Source organism: Toxotes jaculatrix, chromosome 14 (assembly GCF_017976425.1).
Source record: "Toxotes jaculatrix isolate fToxJac2 chromosome 14, fToxJac2.pri, whole genome shotgun sequence".
NCBI classification, from domain to species: Eukaryota; Metazoa; Chordata; class Actinopteri; family Toxotidae; genus Toxotes; species Toxotes jaculatrix.
The window spans coordinates 7368138-7383742 of record NC_054407.1 but is presented as its reverse complement, the minus strand read 5'-3'; the positions used below and the strand labels follow the sequence as shown (position 1 = coordinate 7383742).

General features: G+C 39.9%; 1 protein-coding gene across 3 annotated transcripts; it reads right to left on the bottom strand.

Annotated features, from left to right (window-relative positions):
* Positions 1–98: 98 nt before the first annotated feature.
* Positions 99–14908, bottom strand: LOC121192678 (amyloid beta A4 precursor protein-binding family B member 1-interacting protein-like). Of its 3 annotated transcripts, none has more exons than XM_041054464.1 (13): positions 14789–14908; positions 9932–9991; positions 8152–8239; positions 6856–7067; positions 6663–6734; positions 6421–6580; positions 6204–6325; positions 6024–6095; positions 5682–5825; positions 3956–4066; positions 2599–2697; positions 2375–2459; positions 99–2013 (listed from the first exon to the last, which is right to left on the bottom strand). In XM_041054464.1, exons 1-13 carry the CDS (start codon positions 14882–14884, stop codon positions 1874–1876), a joined length of 1461 nt encoding a protein of 486 aa, XP_040910398.1. In that variant the 5' UTR covers positions 14885–14908; the 3' UTR covers positions 99–1873. The 3 variants fall into 3 exon arrangements, with proteins under 3 accessions (XP_040910398.1, XP_040910399.1, XP_040910400.1); XM_041054465.1 differs by lacking the exon at positions 14789–14908 and adding an exon at positions 13888–14017; XM_041054466.1 differs by lacking the exon at positions 14789–14908 and adding an exon at positions 11065–11137.
* Between the last annotated feature and the right edge of the window lie 697 nt (positions 14909–15605).

Below are 15605 nucleotides of genomic sequence, written 5' to 3'. Positions count from 1 at the left end.
CCAGTACAGTACAGTACATTTGTCAGTTAGTGTGTTTCACCTGTGAGTTTCCATCAGCGTCAGTGGAGGTGGTGCCAAGATTGGAAGGCTTTTTGTTTTTTTTTTAAACATTTTGTGTTTATTTTTACTTGAATATTAATTTTATTCATCACTCACAGTGCCATTTTAACTTTTATCTTGGCAAAGTGGCCGTGTATAAACATTTATTTTTCTGTTAAATCACAGTTATATCATTGTCACTGTATTTGGTGATGCTGTCCAGCTACTGTAGCAGAGCTCTGAGATGTTTCCTGCTTCAGACTGTGAAGCAGAGGAAGGACTAACCTGTATGTTTTTCATGTTGTTTTACCATTGTGTTGGATTAGCTGCACTGATTAGTTATCAACGACTGTGATGGACTTTGCGATTTTTCCTTCTTGGCTCTGAATGCAACAACACGAGTTGCTGTCTGAGGAGCAGCGATTAACCGTTAGATTTGTCGTCATTTCTTTCAGTGGTTGATGGTGTGGTGCTTCATATTGGTGCTCAATAACCATAATCACCAACCCAGACAACCTCAAAACAATACTGCTCTACATAGAAATGTAACCAAGGATTTTAGTCTCCGCGTTTTGTTCCAGAAGGTGAACACTGGTCGTTTTGATCTTCAGTCACTTCTGCATTGTAGTGAATGTAGGCGACTCAGCAGTAATGTACTACAGCTAGAATCTGCTACTTAAGTTTTTTTTTTTTTTTTTGGTCTAGACTTTGTGCTACACATGAATGACACCTGCTGTCTGCAGTGAAGGAATGAAATGCAATCCTGAGGGCTTAAATTCAGCGCTGATACGAAGACTTCTGTTTTCCAATTTCTACTGCTTTTGCAAAATAAGATGCCTGCTCTTTCAAAGTGATTGTTGGTGCAAGTAATACTCGCTGTCAAATATCATTGAAGCTAATACTTATCTCAGAATATATGTTTCTAACAAGTCAGATATACAAACATAATCACATGTACTTTGGAATTTAACGGGCATTGGACATGAACTTTGTTTCTGGTTCGGTTACAGAGGTTACATTTTCAGGTTTCTGCACAGACCAGAAAAGACAATGACTCGGTCAGATCAACAGTATTCATTCAGCCTCTGTGCATGAAAGTATCTACGCATCATTACAGTGAATGATTTGCCACTACATCCCATTCTTGATTGTATTTTTTCCATCATGAGGTAATTTTTTTGTGAGGAAACAACTTTTTCTACCTAATGTATTTCTAGCTTTGCATTCAACTATTATTCTTATGTCTGAGGCTGCTGAGGAAGGTTCGTTAGCAGTTTGTATGTAAAGGATTTATTTATACTTTTTTCATAGAGAAATCATGAGACAACCACTGACGTGCAGAACTTTGTAATGTTTACCACTTAACGTCTAGCATTTCAGGGCATCACAGGTCAAGGCGCCTTTCTTTAATGTGTGTTTTCTTATGATCAAACGTGGAAAAAAAAAAAAGATCAGTAACTTAAATGTTCATGGGAACAGAATCCGATATTTGTCTTCTCCTCTCAGTTTGTACATAGGATGTGTTCATTGAAATTTATGTACAGTCTTTTTGTAATAAACAGCTCATTGAAAGAATGAACAGAACGGTTTGTTTTGTTTGGTAAAGCTGTTGAGAAAGATGTAAGAATTTGCAACCTACTGTTGTGTATGTTAATATATTTGCCCAAAACAAAACAGAAATAAATACTGTTACAGATTTGAGAATAAATAACATTTAAAATACACTATTTTGCGTCTTAGGCAGGTAACACTGCTATTATAATATAAGCTAAACTGGCTAAATCCAGCCTATGTGAAGTTAAACCTGATTCACAGGAGGAGGTGAAGACGAGTCTCAGGTGTGTGTGTGGCCAGGAGGAGGAGGAGGGATGAAGTCAGGCGGTGGCTCCTGTGAATACTCTTCAACATCTGTGATTTTGGGTGGAGGCGGACCCGGCTGTGGGCTGATCCCACGGACCTGGTTTTTGGATCTGTCTGTAAATCAAATGATCAAATGAGACATAAATCCTGGATGTGGGTTTTTTACGGTTTGAATATGTGGTTTTTTGTTTTGTTTTTTTGTGACCTGGGCCAGAATGTGTAAAACTACTCAGAGCAAAATTTCTAGTCTTAAGTACATCAAAATACACAGAGATCTAATTTAGCTCTTAGAATTAAGAATTAACACTCAACATGCTATAAATGTGAATACAAACATCTTACACACATAGCAAGTTTTAAAGTCCTACATTTTACAGAGATTTTCAGGATGTTCAGGATCATTTTTAAGATCAATTCCTAAATGTTTTTTTTTTCTTTAAACATATATCGCCCTGTTCTATATGTGTAGGCTTACCTTTGTGTGCAGCAGACTGGAGAGTATGCAGAGTGGACACTCTCTTCACTGCATCCCGGTAGTTCTTATACAATGCAGTCCCATACTGAACACACACACACAGAGGACACACATCTGTTACACTCTTTGTGATGAAATATAAATGTAATTTGTGTCTGTAGCACTGTCAGATTTGGAAGTGACGACTCATTTCACTGCTCACAGGACAGATGACTGAATCTGACCTTGGCTACTCTGATGGAGTTCACCCACAGCAACAGCGTGTGTTCGTCGTCGCAGCACAAGAACTTGATGTAGTGAGACTCTTTCTGGATGCAGGGATGCTGGGAAAACAGCACAGGCAGAGACAACAGTGATGTTAAAGGGATATTCCAGTGATTTAGTAATAAACCGCCATAAAGAATAAAGAAAGGACTTTCAAACTCCACAGCCACAGTCTGTAACAGAGGCTTACAGACTGTGAGAATGTGTGGTCTCTAAAGGTCAACCTGAGATGACCCTGATGACATCACTGTGACATCATCCGGGTTATATTCACAGACTGACAAAGGGTGGTACTCCCCACAACAGCTGTCCCAAACTTGTAAAATTGATGTAATGCTCCTTAATTAATACAAATGCTGCATCTCTACTCTCAATTTGTGTATGTGTTGTACACATAAGAGCCAGCAGAGGGCACACTATGCCAAGCTGCTGCTACTGCACTGTGGACCAGGCTGTTACTGTTAAAAACACTGGCTGGAAATGTGGTTGAATCTTAATTCATTTAAATTAGTTAAAAACAAACTGACAAAAACCAGAAATCATAGATGTGACTATAATTCTGCCAGAAAAGAAAACAGTTATTGCAAATATACATAACATTTATTTATTTCATCTGAGTTCTCACAATTGAGAAACACTTGTTAGTGCCAGACTGTGTGTGTCTGTTTTAACTGTGTGTGTGTGGGGGGGGGGGGGGGGGGTTGCTTTTCACTCAAAGGTTAAAAGTGAATAAAACCAGTGGACGGTTGTTGGTGTTTCCGTACCCTTCTCACTTCCTCACAGCATGACTTAGTAATGATAGCTAACACTTCTTATCTCCTGACACCTTAATCTTGATCTGTTGTCTGCAATGTGGCTCATGTTTGCTGCGACCAAACCCTAATACAGTAATGTACAGCAGGTGGTTTCAGTGTCCTTTAATAAAGCTCATGGGAATCATTTTTGCTCATACTTAAAAAGTACACACACACACACACACACACACACACACAGGACCACCAGCCTAAACATTGCTCCACTTTCTGTTGGAAAGTGTCTAAATAAACTGCCATCACCGGCTGCAGCCTCTGCATTGACCATCGTGATGCTAAAGTCCACTTCATGTCACCACTGTTTCACTGACTCTTACTCATCTTTGTGTTCACTTTTCTTCTCCATCCCCTTTGAAAACACATCTTTAAAGTGAATGGGATTCCAAGCATGTGCAACGTCACCACAGTGCAGAAAGACCCTGTGGTGTTCAGGATAGCTTTATTTAAATGGCCTTTCTTATCATGCTGTGCAGAGACTTTGTTTGATTCTGAATGATGAGCTTACCTTCAGTATGAAGCAGAAGTTGGAGGGAGCTCTGTATTTCTGTTTGTAGTTGCTGGTGGTGTAGATGTTGACTTTTTCAAAATGGACAAAACAGGCCAGATCAGTGGAAGACTGGAACAGAGAAAACACAAGCATATTATCATACTGTGACAGACACAAATGTGGAACATATGCCTTGATGAATACTTGTTGGGGCTAACTGTAGTGTTTACGTATACGATACCGTAATAAGTCTCAGGTTATGCTCCACATATGTGTTGTACACAGCAGAGCTCTTGTTGGATACTTAGTGGGAACAGTAGAAAAATTCAAATATTGGCAGCATTGCAAAATCAACACATATGTTTGTCCATGTACAGTATGTAATGTATATGAAGGACACAGCAATCAATTTTCAAGCACTTCTTTTTTGAATATTATAAACTAAAAAACTTAAATTAAGTCTAAATGCTGGCTGTTCATTATTTTGTCTTAAAGCTCTGGCTGGTGTTTAGCATGTAATGTAGAGAAGTACATTTTCTCTTCTTATATGGTAGGTATTAGAAATGAAGAAAACTTCAAAGAAAACAAGTCAATGAGAGGCTATTTGTCTTCATTTAATTTTCAAAGGAAGTCCACAATCAGGCAGCGGAAAGGTTTTGTTTTTCTCTCTGAAGCATTTCAGCATTCCTTCCATTTTTGATTTTAAGCAGAAACACATCACGTTCATACATTAAATTTCACTGACAACGGGAAGTGTAGCTTCCAGGAAGAAAAAATGACCCACGGAGGATGTCTGTTGTTCTCACTTTTTTCTTCTTTCAGGCTTCTTCGTCTTTTCATCTCTAACCTCTTCTTCAGCTCTGCCTGCTTGGTCATCAGGGCTCCATTATTCTAATTTCTTCATATATGACACTAATTTTTCACATCTCTGCCGGTCTTGTTGCACTGCAAATAAATGTGGGTATATTTCAGACTGCTGGACTATCTCAGAAGACATGTTTTTTTTCTGTCTGATTTTGGACATTTATCTTTTCCCTGTCTAATGAACTATCCTTTTCAGATCCTCCTCAGCTTCATCCATGTGTTCTTGGCTTCAGATGATTCCTGCAGCTCTCTTATGTTTGCGATTTGCACATCTGCCTTCCACTATTTCCACTCCATCTATTTCTCCCTCTTGGATGATTTTTTTGGAGTTATTCAGTATGGGCGGTGTTTATCTGCTCTGTCTCAGTGACAGAAGGACATGTTTCTCTTTAACAGAGAAGAGGCTTCAATTCACACTGTCCATCTTCATTTCTCCGGCTCTTCCTCTTGCCTTTCTGCTTTGGCTACCCCAGAGCGCTCACATGTTAGCTATCTTAGACTTTGCACAAGGAAGAAAAATCTCTTGTGTCTTCGTTTAAGGACTGGTGCTATGCTTGTCTTATTCAGTTTTCTCTTTCAATTGCCTCTTTAACTAAATAATCGTTAATCCTCTATTTGAAAAACCTTTTGCATAGTTACACAAAATACCATTTTAGCTGTTTCAGGTTGAAATTCATGTTTAATGTCATGACAACAGTCACAATTTCCTCCAGGCTACATGTGGGGGAGGTAGTTTTCCCCACAAAGGGTGCTAAATGTCTCTGACCTACCTGTTGTCTCTCCAGGACAACAATGCATTGTTAGCAACAGTGCACTGTAAACATGCTTGCATTAAAAAGGAAATTTGAAGAGTTTTTAAATTTTCTTTGATTTGCCGTACCTTCGTCTTTCCTTTGGGCACATAGTAGATGCCTGAGGCCCTGAGCACGAAGTAGCGAGGTTTCCAGACCTTCTTCCCATCTTCCTTTAGATGGAGTGTGCCCTCAAGATCAGGAACAATCAGAGTCGAACCCTCAAAATGCTCCTGCAGGCTCAGAGGAGAAAGATGAGATGCAAAACTGAAATTAACTCAGGGCGAAGAAACGACAGTAGAGTGACCTCTATTTGTGATATAATGTAAACGTGCAAATGTAAGCTCACAAATCAAGTATTTCCAGTTTGAAAACGACACACAACTTATTAAAATCCCAGGAATATTTGAGGCGTGGACTTGGTAACTAACCTTAAGTAAGAGTTGCTTGGCATGCTCATTAATCCCACTTAAAACTGTCTTCTTCTTCCACATATAAAATACCTTCAGGGTGAGAAAACCGTGATCCATTTTACCAACTGAGTGTTAAACCAAGCAGTCAAACTTTGGTGTGAAGAAAATACACACACACAGTTTCTTTCTCCTACTTACCTGTGGGTCTTTGAACATCACATACTTCTGAGGTCTTGACACAAAATAGATTTTGTTTTCACTGTGGCGAGTCCACGTAGACAGCAGCTCCACCAAACTTTCATGGTCCTCAAAGCCTCTCTCTGAAATGATGGGTAATCAGGAAAACAATAGCCAGAGACTCCCTGAACTTGCCGGAACGTGTGTGTGTGTGTGTGTGTGTGTACAGTAATCTCACCAATCTGCAGCTCAGGATTGGTCTCACACAGACACCAGTCGATGCTACCGTCACAGTGAGTCTTCTCAAACAACTTGTCCAAAACCTCTCGCACCGTCTGTCTTTCATCCACCATCAGAGTCTTGGAGCTGCCGTCACTCATCATCACCTTTATTATCAGCTAGGAGGAGAGGGACGACAAGCTCAGTTACTTTAACTGTGTAACTGCGTGGTGAAGGAAGACGTTACCGCGCTGACTTTACCTTCCTCACTTTGGCTTCCTTCAGCTTCTCCAGAGCCAATTTAATTTTGTCTGCTTTTGTCTGGGGTTCACTCTGGAAGCATAATATAAGAAAGTATCAATTATTAATACCTGTTCATGCAAATCACAAGGTTTTTTTGTTTGTTTGTTTGTTTGTTTGTTTTTGTTTTTATCAGTAGCAAGTTTTGGGTTACCCTCTGTAGCACTCCAGATGACGTGTCAGTGTCTGGTTTTAGAGGAAGGGCAGCTGCTGCCTCAGATCCCTGAGTCATGGCAGGCGGTAGACTCTGATTATCTGTGAGATTGCTGTTCTCTTGATAAGTGGAGAGATCTCCTGGGTTCAACTTTGATCCCAGAGCAACCACCAGGGCATCCAGGTCCTGGTCCTCCAGTTCATTAAGAGACTCTGTAATGAATTAAGGGCAGTGGCAGCCAAGGTTATGGAAACTGATCACACTGTTTTTAAACTGTGAAGCTCTCAGTGACTCTTCACTGGAAAACCATTTTTAAATTTCTTAAAGTTATATATATATATAATCCTTCATATTTTTATGAACTTAAATAGTGTCTTTAATGATATTTATGGTCACTTATTTTTTCTGCAATAGATATGCGTGATAGTTTTCGTTGTTAGTGGGATTCAAATGCCCTAACCCACCGGGAAGTACAAGGGATTAAAAAGGAGCAATCAAGGACATAATCCAGCGTCACTGTTTGTAATTTTATTCCACTGATATCAACCTCACTTTAAATTTTCGAAGTCGATCAGGACAACCAGGAGATCTTCTGGATTATAATTTTAATTTATTCCAAATTACATATCAAACATCTTCACATTGTACCTACTTGGAATATTTATTTTGATTAGCTGGACATTTTATCAAATCATCATCTCCAGTTCCATCTCCAGGGGACTGAGCTCATGACTCACCATTAGGTTAGCAAATCTTTAAATAATAATCAGGAGGAAACAGCTCACTAACTGACACATAACGTAACCTTGGTGATGTCTGAATGACTAGGACACTCTGAGCCAGGCGGGGTGTTTTCCCTAAAATATGGGCAACTATTCATTAAAATAACTTCTTCCATTTTCTCACTTTGTTTAGAATCAAAGCTTAACATTCTTCCGCTCGCTCAGTTTTCTTGAAGCTGCAGACGAGCTTGGTTTGTTGGCCACAACAAGAAGTTCTAATTTTTGCCAAAGATTTTAGCGTTCATCATCTTTATTTTCCCCAAAATAAGGATGATTTTCACCACTTCTATGCTTCCTGGTTTCTAGAGGTTGGCATGACCTTCTGGCACAAGAAAAAACAGTCACACCCCAACTTCAAGCAGAAATCTTATCTCTTGACCAAACTGCCTCATGTCTTCCCCGCTCACATCCTTCTATATCACAGGGCACTGTGACTCTTGGTTGTGTAACACTGCTGATCTCATTTCTCTTGCTTTGGATGAGAGCATGAACATACATGTGAGTAATCACTCACCATTCAGGTCTGTGAAGCCAACGGAGAAGGTTCTCTCTCTGTGTGAATCAGGATCCGCTTCTGGTGGGTCCCCTTCAGGCGATAAACTCTGCGGGGGGAAACGATGTGATGGCACATTAATAACATCTCACTCCCCCGGGGCCACACTGTCTTGCCCACACCAATAAATGGCAGTCATATTTTGTGAAAAATGATGTGTAATTGAATTTAATGTGCTAAAATACACTTCACACCAAAGTCATCCTTTTGATAGAAGTTTGTAGTTTTAGATAACACTTGCAATCAAAAATCAAAGTGGGCCGCTTGTGTCCTTGAACTGATCTGAGCTGCTGTTCTGTTATTTATCAGTGACTTTGTTTCCATGCGCTTCACATCATGCCGTGGTTTCATCTCATTTGTCAAAAGTGCAATGCTGCAGTGACACAAGTTGAACCTGTGAACCAATGAACTATGGCACTAATTCTTCTATGAATTTAAACATTTCTTGTAAACCCTGTGTCTCCATTAAAGAATCTGAATGCCATGAGGGAAAAGGGCTAATTTCTGAACTGCATTGTTTTAATCATTAACACATGTCTCCACAGGCTCAATCATATTCTATAATAAACAAGCTGGGCAGACTGCCAACCTGTGCCTATAATGATGCCTGCTAGCATGCAGTTCAACCCTGATGAATGTGTCTGAAAACATATGTCTTCATGCTGGAGCTGCTGCTTAAATGACACCTCCAAGCTCCTTTAGTTGGGGATTAAAATAAAACAGCCCTCTTTGTCTTCTGGCTCCAAAGAAGTAAAGCAAAGAAGTAAGTCAAGGCAGTAAGAGGAGTTACTTTAAATCCTTTGGATTTAAACGCTGTAATCAAAATGCTTTTCTTGTAAACTTTGGTAATGTTGAGCTGTGTCTGTCACTGCTGTGGCTTTCTAAGAGGAAGGATGCCAAGGTGACATATAGAGCCTTTTCCTGGTACGTCTGATGTAATGTTCAAAATTGATCCCATTCTCGAGGCTGCACTCATTCAGCTTACATGGAGAGATTTGAAAAGGAGAACAATATATTGCACCTCAGGCTGAGGTTGCATCAGTCAGAAGTGTGTAATGTTTTTCTTGGCGAGCTGCTGTAATATGATGAGCAGCTTATGTGTGCGCCCACGGTCCGATCCAGATGCTGTGACTTCACATCTAAGCGTCGCCTCACATTTTTCTGTCTGTTGCTCAGTTTCAAAACAAAGACTATGTCCAGATCAGAGAGTAGTAAACATTCTGATTCGCTTCTTGTAACCTGTTTCTACTTCAAAAGGACTGATGGGAACTTTCAGCTTTGAGTGTTAGAGTCACAGCTCATCTGGTCATGTTTTGAGGAAGAATGTGACCAAAGATGTTTGATATCACACTATTGTTGCATTTCTCACAATTCCAGATGAAATTTACTAATGCATTATGGGATATGCTGACCAGTGTATTTTTTGCCATGTTAGTGGTGTGGCACTAGTGCTGGCCGTGTTGGAAAGTTGGTCTGTTTTTTATTTGCTCACTGCTTTGGTTTATACCAAATACCTACAGGACCAATAACATTCCCATCTGCCTTAGCTGTTCTCAGCTGTACTGTGTTTGGTGCTAATTAGCAAATGTTACCATGCTAACAAGCTTAGCCATGATGGTGAATCTGGTAAATATGACATCTGTCGAACGGCTTCATGTTAAAGTTATCGTGGGCATGTTAACATGCTGACTTTAGCATGACTGTAGACTCTCAGCCTTGTTTTCAAAGAACTACAACTCACCTGAGAGAGATGATCTATCTCTCCAAGCAGCTGACTGAACATGGCATCTATGTCGTCCATCTGAGGATAAATAGAAAAACAAGAAATTTAGATTTTAGCAGCAGTACTGGGAATAAAGAAAATGCATAAAGTTTGTAGTGGGAGAAACACAGAAGTACACGGAACTGAAAACTTTGGACAGTCTCAGTTCAGTTTAAGTTCGGTTTGTAAAGGCCAGTTAAAATTCATTTCTTGAACAGCTTGTCAAGAAGCAAGTGGGAAAGTTGGGAAATAAACTGTACTAAAAGGTCAACATACCAACAGGCATTATTGTGGTATGGAGCTACACATATGCTTGGACATATATACACAGTTTGGACATGTCTGTCATAGCTGTAAAAACAGATAAACAATATGCAAAGTTTGTTCTTAGTCAGCCAAAGAACTGAAGAAATGTGATCTCTGTTTTTAAACATGTTCAAAGCACTGGAACGCAGAGTCATTGACATGATTCTACAAGTGACAAAGCAGAGCGTGTGGTATGTTAAAATGGTTTCCATGTTGCTCTGGTTGAGAAGTCACACAAGTTGTTTTCATCGCCATCCAGCGAACCTCATCTTCAATAAACTGCAGCTTCAATTATTGCACCTAATTGAAGATAATTTAGGATCTCATCTGTATTTCTGGGTCCACATTCTCCTTTTATCTCACAGCACATCCATTCTACCCTGCAAAAATAATTTCACTTAGGCTGCAATTTTTTTTAAAAAAAAGTGAAAAAAAGTGAAAAAAAGTGAATTTCTGACAGTTCCACATAATTAGCTGACAGACACCATAAGAGCTGATGGAAAGCAGTGTGAAGTCACTCCTAAAAATATCAGACTCCTCACTAAAAATAAGTTTACCAATAGTATTTTTGAAAGGCCTTCTGTAGGTGTCATGTGCCAAAACCACTGATCAAGAAAAAGTACCTAACATTCTTGGAATTACTAATTGATAATTCATTGGAAAAAAAAAAAAGAGGCTTCTTTCAGATGAGAGATTTTTATCTAACTAAAATTTGCATCTTGGTTTTACCATATGGAGGTGGCATCTTGCCAGCTTTAAGGTCAAAAACACAGCAACTTAAAAAGGAAACTGAAGAATGAACTCACAGTTTCTTGCCAGCTCCTTGAATCGGTTGCTGTAGGTGGTCACCAGTAAACAACAGGTATTAATATGTCTAAATGCAGCCTGTATTAAAACTAGAAACACTACATCTAAACAGAGGAAGCAACTACTGTACAAGTGATACCTGTGGTAAGATTTGAACAGCAAGTTTTTTCAATGATGTGTTACTTGCTTGTGGTCTGCAGTTTTCTCATTACTTCTCTGTTACGGGACGCACGGAGAAGCAGTGTATGTAAAACCATGGACGTGGTGGAAAAGTCCTATAACAAATAACATACCTGCTGACATGTGTTACCTATTTTTCTAAACTGATAACAACTGTACACAACACACTGCACACCCTCTATGAAATAACCATGGCTGACATTTAAACTTAGCAAGGTATTTCTTTGCAGTTTTCTGACATTTATACATAAATGCACATAAATGTACACATCATCCATTTTATGCTTGTACGGTACAACTAGACATAACTTGGCTGTTACCACGTTAATGTGAAAATGACACGTGGAATGCATGCTGTGTTCTTCATGTACAACTTGCCCCTGGTTTTGATTATATTTTATGAACTCACATTTTGTATTGTATTTGCTTTCTTTTCTGTATGTCATTAAGCTTTGTTGTTGTTATGTTGCAAAGCATAATGCTGTAATTCATTAACCATGTTCCACTTCACATATTTTAGTCTTTAGTTTGCCTTTTGCTCAATGGATCCTGGGAGAGGCTCCAAGGCCCTGTGACCTGAAATACCATTAAATCTGTGTTTAAGCTCTCAGCTGTGTGTGTGTGTGTGTGTTTAGATCTGTAAAGTCAGTCCTCATTTTCTTTTTTGTTGTTAAACCTGCATTAATTGATTTGTTTCGTGTACTCGTTGGCAGCGGAAACAAGCCATAAATACAACACTGACATTTTATGACCTTTTAAGTTGATATTGCAACCTTGTGAGTGTACGGAGGCTTATTTACACATCCAACAGACAAACCAGTATCCTTCAGTTATCAGGCTCCTCTACTGTGGAACCAATTACCAGTTTGGGTCCAGGAGGCAGACTCCAATTCTTGCTGTCTTCATGAAACCTGCTTTGTCCTATGTTCTCTTTCCCCTCTTGGCCCCCTCCCCTCTCTCTCCCTCTCTCTCTCTCTCTCTCTCTCTCTCTCTCTCTCTCTCTCTCTCTTGTCTCCCTCTTGCTGTCTCTCTGTCTCTGTCAACCCAGCCATTCGAGGCAGATGGCCGTCCACCATGAGCCAGGTTCTGTGCAAGGTTTCTACCTGTTAAAAGGGAGTTTTTCCTTGCAGCTGTGCTTGCTCTTGGAGGAAATGTTGGGTCTCTGTAGATAGTAATTTTATAAAAAGTATGGTCTAGACCTGCTCTATATGGAAAGTGCCTTGAGATAACTTTTGTTATGACTCTGCACTACATAAATAAAATTGAATTGAACTGAACTGCTAATCCCTTATGAGCTAACCCTTTCACATGCAAGCTGTCATGCAATCTACCGTTAATGTAAAAATATTGATTATTGTCGCTTTAATTATTTCATGATCATTTTATTTTTCTTAATACCTGTTAAGACAATAGCAACTAAGACTGCTCTTATCTTCATTTTATGTACCTCCTTCAAACAGAGCCAGACCACACTGGGATTCTAGATATAGTATCTGAGAGAAGTGAAACGGACGTTGAGTCTAAACATCTGAAGAGCACAGCAAACATCTGTTTGGCTGTGTTTAAACTTAAACTGAAATGTTTTATACATTAAAGCCACAGCTGTAGGCATGCAAAGTGCGTATTTTGACCTGTATACAGTAACTTGTATGTGGTGTTTGAGACATTCACAAATGTAGTGTCTCTGTCGCTCTCTTTATTGCTCTGTACCACATCTTCTTCATAAACATATTCATATGTATATACGCTCACATGCAGCCTAATGTGCATATGCAAAACAGAAAGACATACAGTGTACAGTCCTGCCTGTGCTGTCCACTCTCATTCTGTGTTTATGCTGAACAGTAAACAGACCATCCATTAAACTGTAATGAGGTGAAAGGGGAAGAGCGGAGACGATGGTAGTAAACCAAGTGTTGTTTCCATGCGAAAGTGAAATTTGTGGATCAAGAAAGTGAACTTCTACGTTTGCGGCCTCTCAGGACTTCTGCCTCCAGCGTGTGAGAATCAGTCCTAACTTCTGTTTCTGAAACTTCTTGCTCATATCAAAACACATGTCAGATACTGTATGTATCTGTTTTCAAGATTAATTGCTGGTACTTGTCAGTGATACTGTACGAGCGTGTGCTCATTGAAACATGCATGACAAAACCGCATTTGTTTATGAATTCCATGCTCTCATCAGCGGCGTCAGATTGTTGCTGCCGTCTCCCACTGTGGTCTCACACATCAACAGAACGAGGAACCGCGAGGAGACAGACAGGCAGGCAGGCGAACAGGCGGACGAGCCAAAGCCCGAGAACAGAGAGCGATTTATTGAGACTTATATGCATGAAAGGAATCAGAAAGCACTGCCTGCTGACAGTAAACCAACATGTTTTCTCTTTTCTTGTGGTCGAGAGCTTCTTACTGTTTTCTAATTAGTTGCACAACCATTCATTGGCTGCTGTGAGAGGACATGTGTTTGTCCTAAACAAAGCTGATGTGACCGTTCAAGTATTTAACTCTTAAAGGGACTAACAGAAAGGAGAAATATGCATGTTTTTTTTTTGTATTCCTTTGCTATGCAGTTGCAGCTATCACTCACACATTTCTTTAAAGAAAAAAAAAATCACTAAAATTAAATTTCTCAGTCTTCTTACCTTGTCTGTCTCTTTCATACAGGGGAGCATCATGAAGTGTGTGTAAATGCTAAGACACTCATGGGTCAGTCTATAAGTGAATACTTTCACATGCCTTCACCGCCTCTGCAAATATTAGCTGAGCTTCCTGCGAAATCAGGAAGTAGCTCTAACTGTTTCTCCAGTAAAGCAGGGGCTATGCTTTTCTAATTATGCAACTACTGACCATAATATACTTGTCTCTTCTCCTCATTTCCCACAACGCTGCACAGTCATGGTGGAGTCACACAGGTGTTTTCACTTATTTTGTCTGATTAGACCTCTGCTCGGCACATGTACAGAACATAACTGATTTACATTACGCTCTTACTCTTCTGTTCAGTTTGGCTGCACCTGTCAGGCTGAAATATGTTGCACCTTTGTCATACTTTGAAGTAGATGGACTTTGGGGTCATCAGCAAACTCCTAGCATATGTCCCTAATTTGACTACATCAGTTAAAAATGATTTCAATGTACAATACAACTGCTGGTTTAAAAAGCACTGAATCATTTAGGACCAAATACATCTCTGATCTGCTGCTACATTATGAACTGTCCAGACGCCTGAGACCATCTGGCACAGGTCTCCCTACTGACCCCAGAGTCAAAACCAAACATTAAGACCCAGCATACATTTTTTATGCATCACGTATCTCCACATTTCATCAACACTGACTTTAACAACACTGAATTTAAGTGTTATAGTTTTCTCATCCACTAAAGACCTAAATGAAACCTGTGGTTAAGTCGGCCATGACAAGCCTGAGTCACAATGTCTGCTGTGAAGAAGTCTACAAGGACTACAAGGACAAGGATTTCATGCAGTAATACCACACTGTGTATAAGAACTAACACATAAGTAACAGTAAGTGTTAATCTTACCTTTATAAAAACTCCTAAATTCAAAATTTTCTCCTCAAATAGCTTCTCTTCAAGTTGCCTGATGCTTTTTTTGCTTGTACTTTGCAGGTGCTGCATGGAGGGTGATCAGCTGCATGAGCTACACCTGGGCCCGGTGTGCTCTGCTCTGTAAACTCTCCCTCAGTCTGCATCCTCTCTCTCTCTCTCTCTCTCTCCTCTCTCTCTCTCTCTCTCTCTCTCTCTCTCTCTCTCTCTCTCTCTCTCTTTGGGAGACCAGATGACAGCTTAGACTTAGACTTAGACTTAGACTTAGACAGACTTTATTGTCATTCAGGTATACAATGTATACAGAACGAAATTTCGTTGCATTTTACTCGCAACAGTATAAAAAGATAAAGGATATGGCATGTAGACAGTGAAATGAGGAAATAGGCAATAGAAATGAATAAATAAGGACTATAAACACAGGTAAAATATAAATACAGTAAAAAAACAGTGCAAAGTGCAATACGGTGATTGAAAGAGACAGTAGTGCAGTCTATGGATTTAAGAATCTAAGAGTTTAAAAGTCTGATGGCGAGGGGGAAGAAGCTGTTCCTGAACCTAGTGGTTCTGCACCGGATGCTGCAGAATCTTCTTCCGGAGGGTAGGAGTGAAAAAAGTCTATGGTGAGGGTGTGAGGCGTCCTTGATGATGTTGCTGGCCCGGGACACACAGCGCTGAGAAGCAATGTCCTGCACAGAGGGAAGGGAGCTCCCGATGATTTTCTCAGCTGTCCTCACCACTCTCCTCACATTCCTCCAGTCTGCAGCAGTGCATCCTCCACACCACACAGAGA

What these genes read in the sequence shown, in the direction of transcription:
- LOC121192678 (XM_041054464.1), bottom strand. Translation starts at nt 14,884, where the DNA reads ATGCAGCACCTGCAAAGTACAAGCAAAAAAAGCATCAGGCAACTTGAA. An exon ending in TGGCTTCACAGACCTGAATG is followed by an intron (nt 7,068 to 8,151) that starts GTGAGTGATTAC and finishes AATTCATTACAG; the next exon opens with AGTCTCTTAATGAACTGGAG. An exon ending in CCAAGCAACTCTTACTTAAG is followed by an intron (nt 5,826 to 6,023) that starts GTTAGTTACCAA and finishes CTGAGCCTGCAG; the next exon opens with GAGCATTTTGAGGGTTCGAC.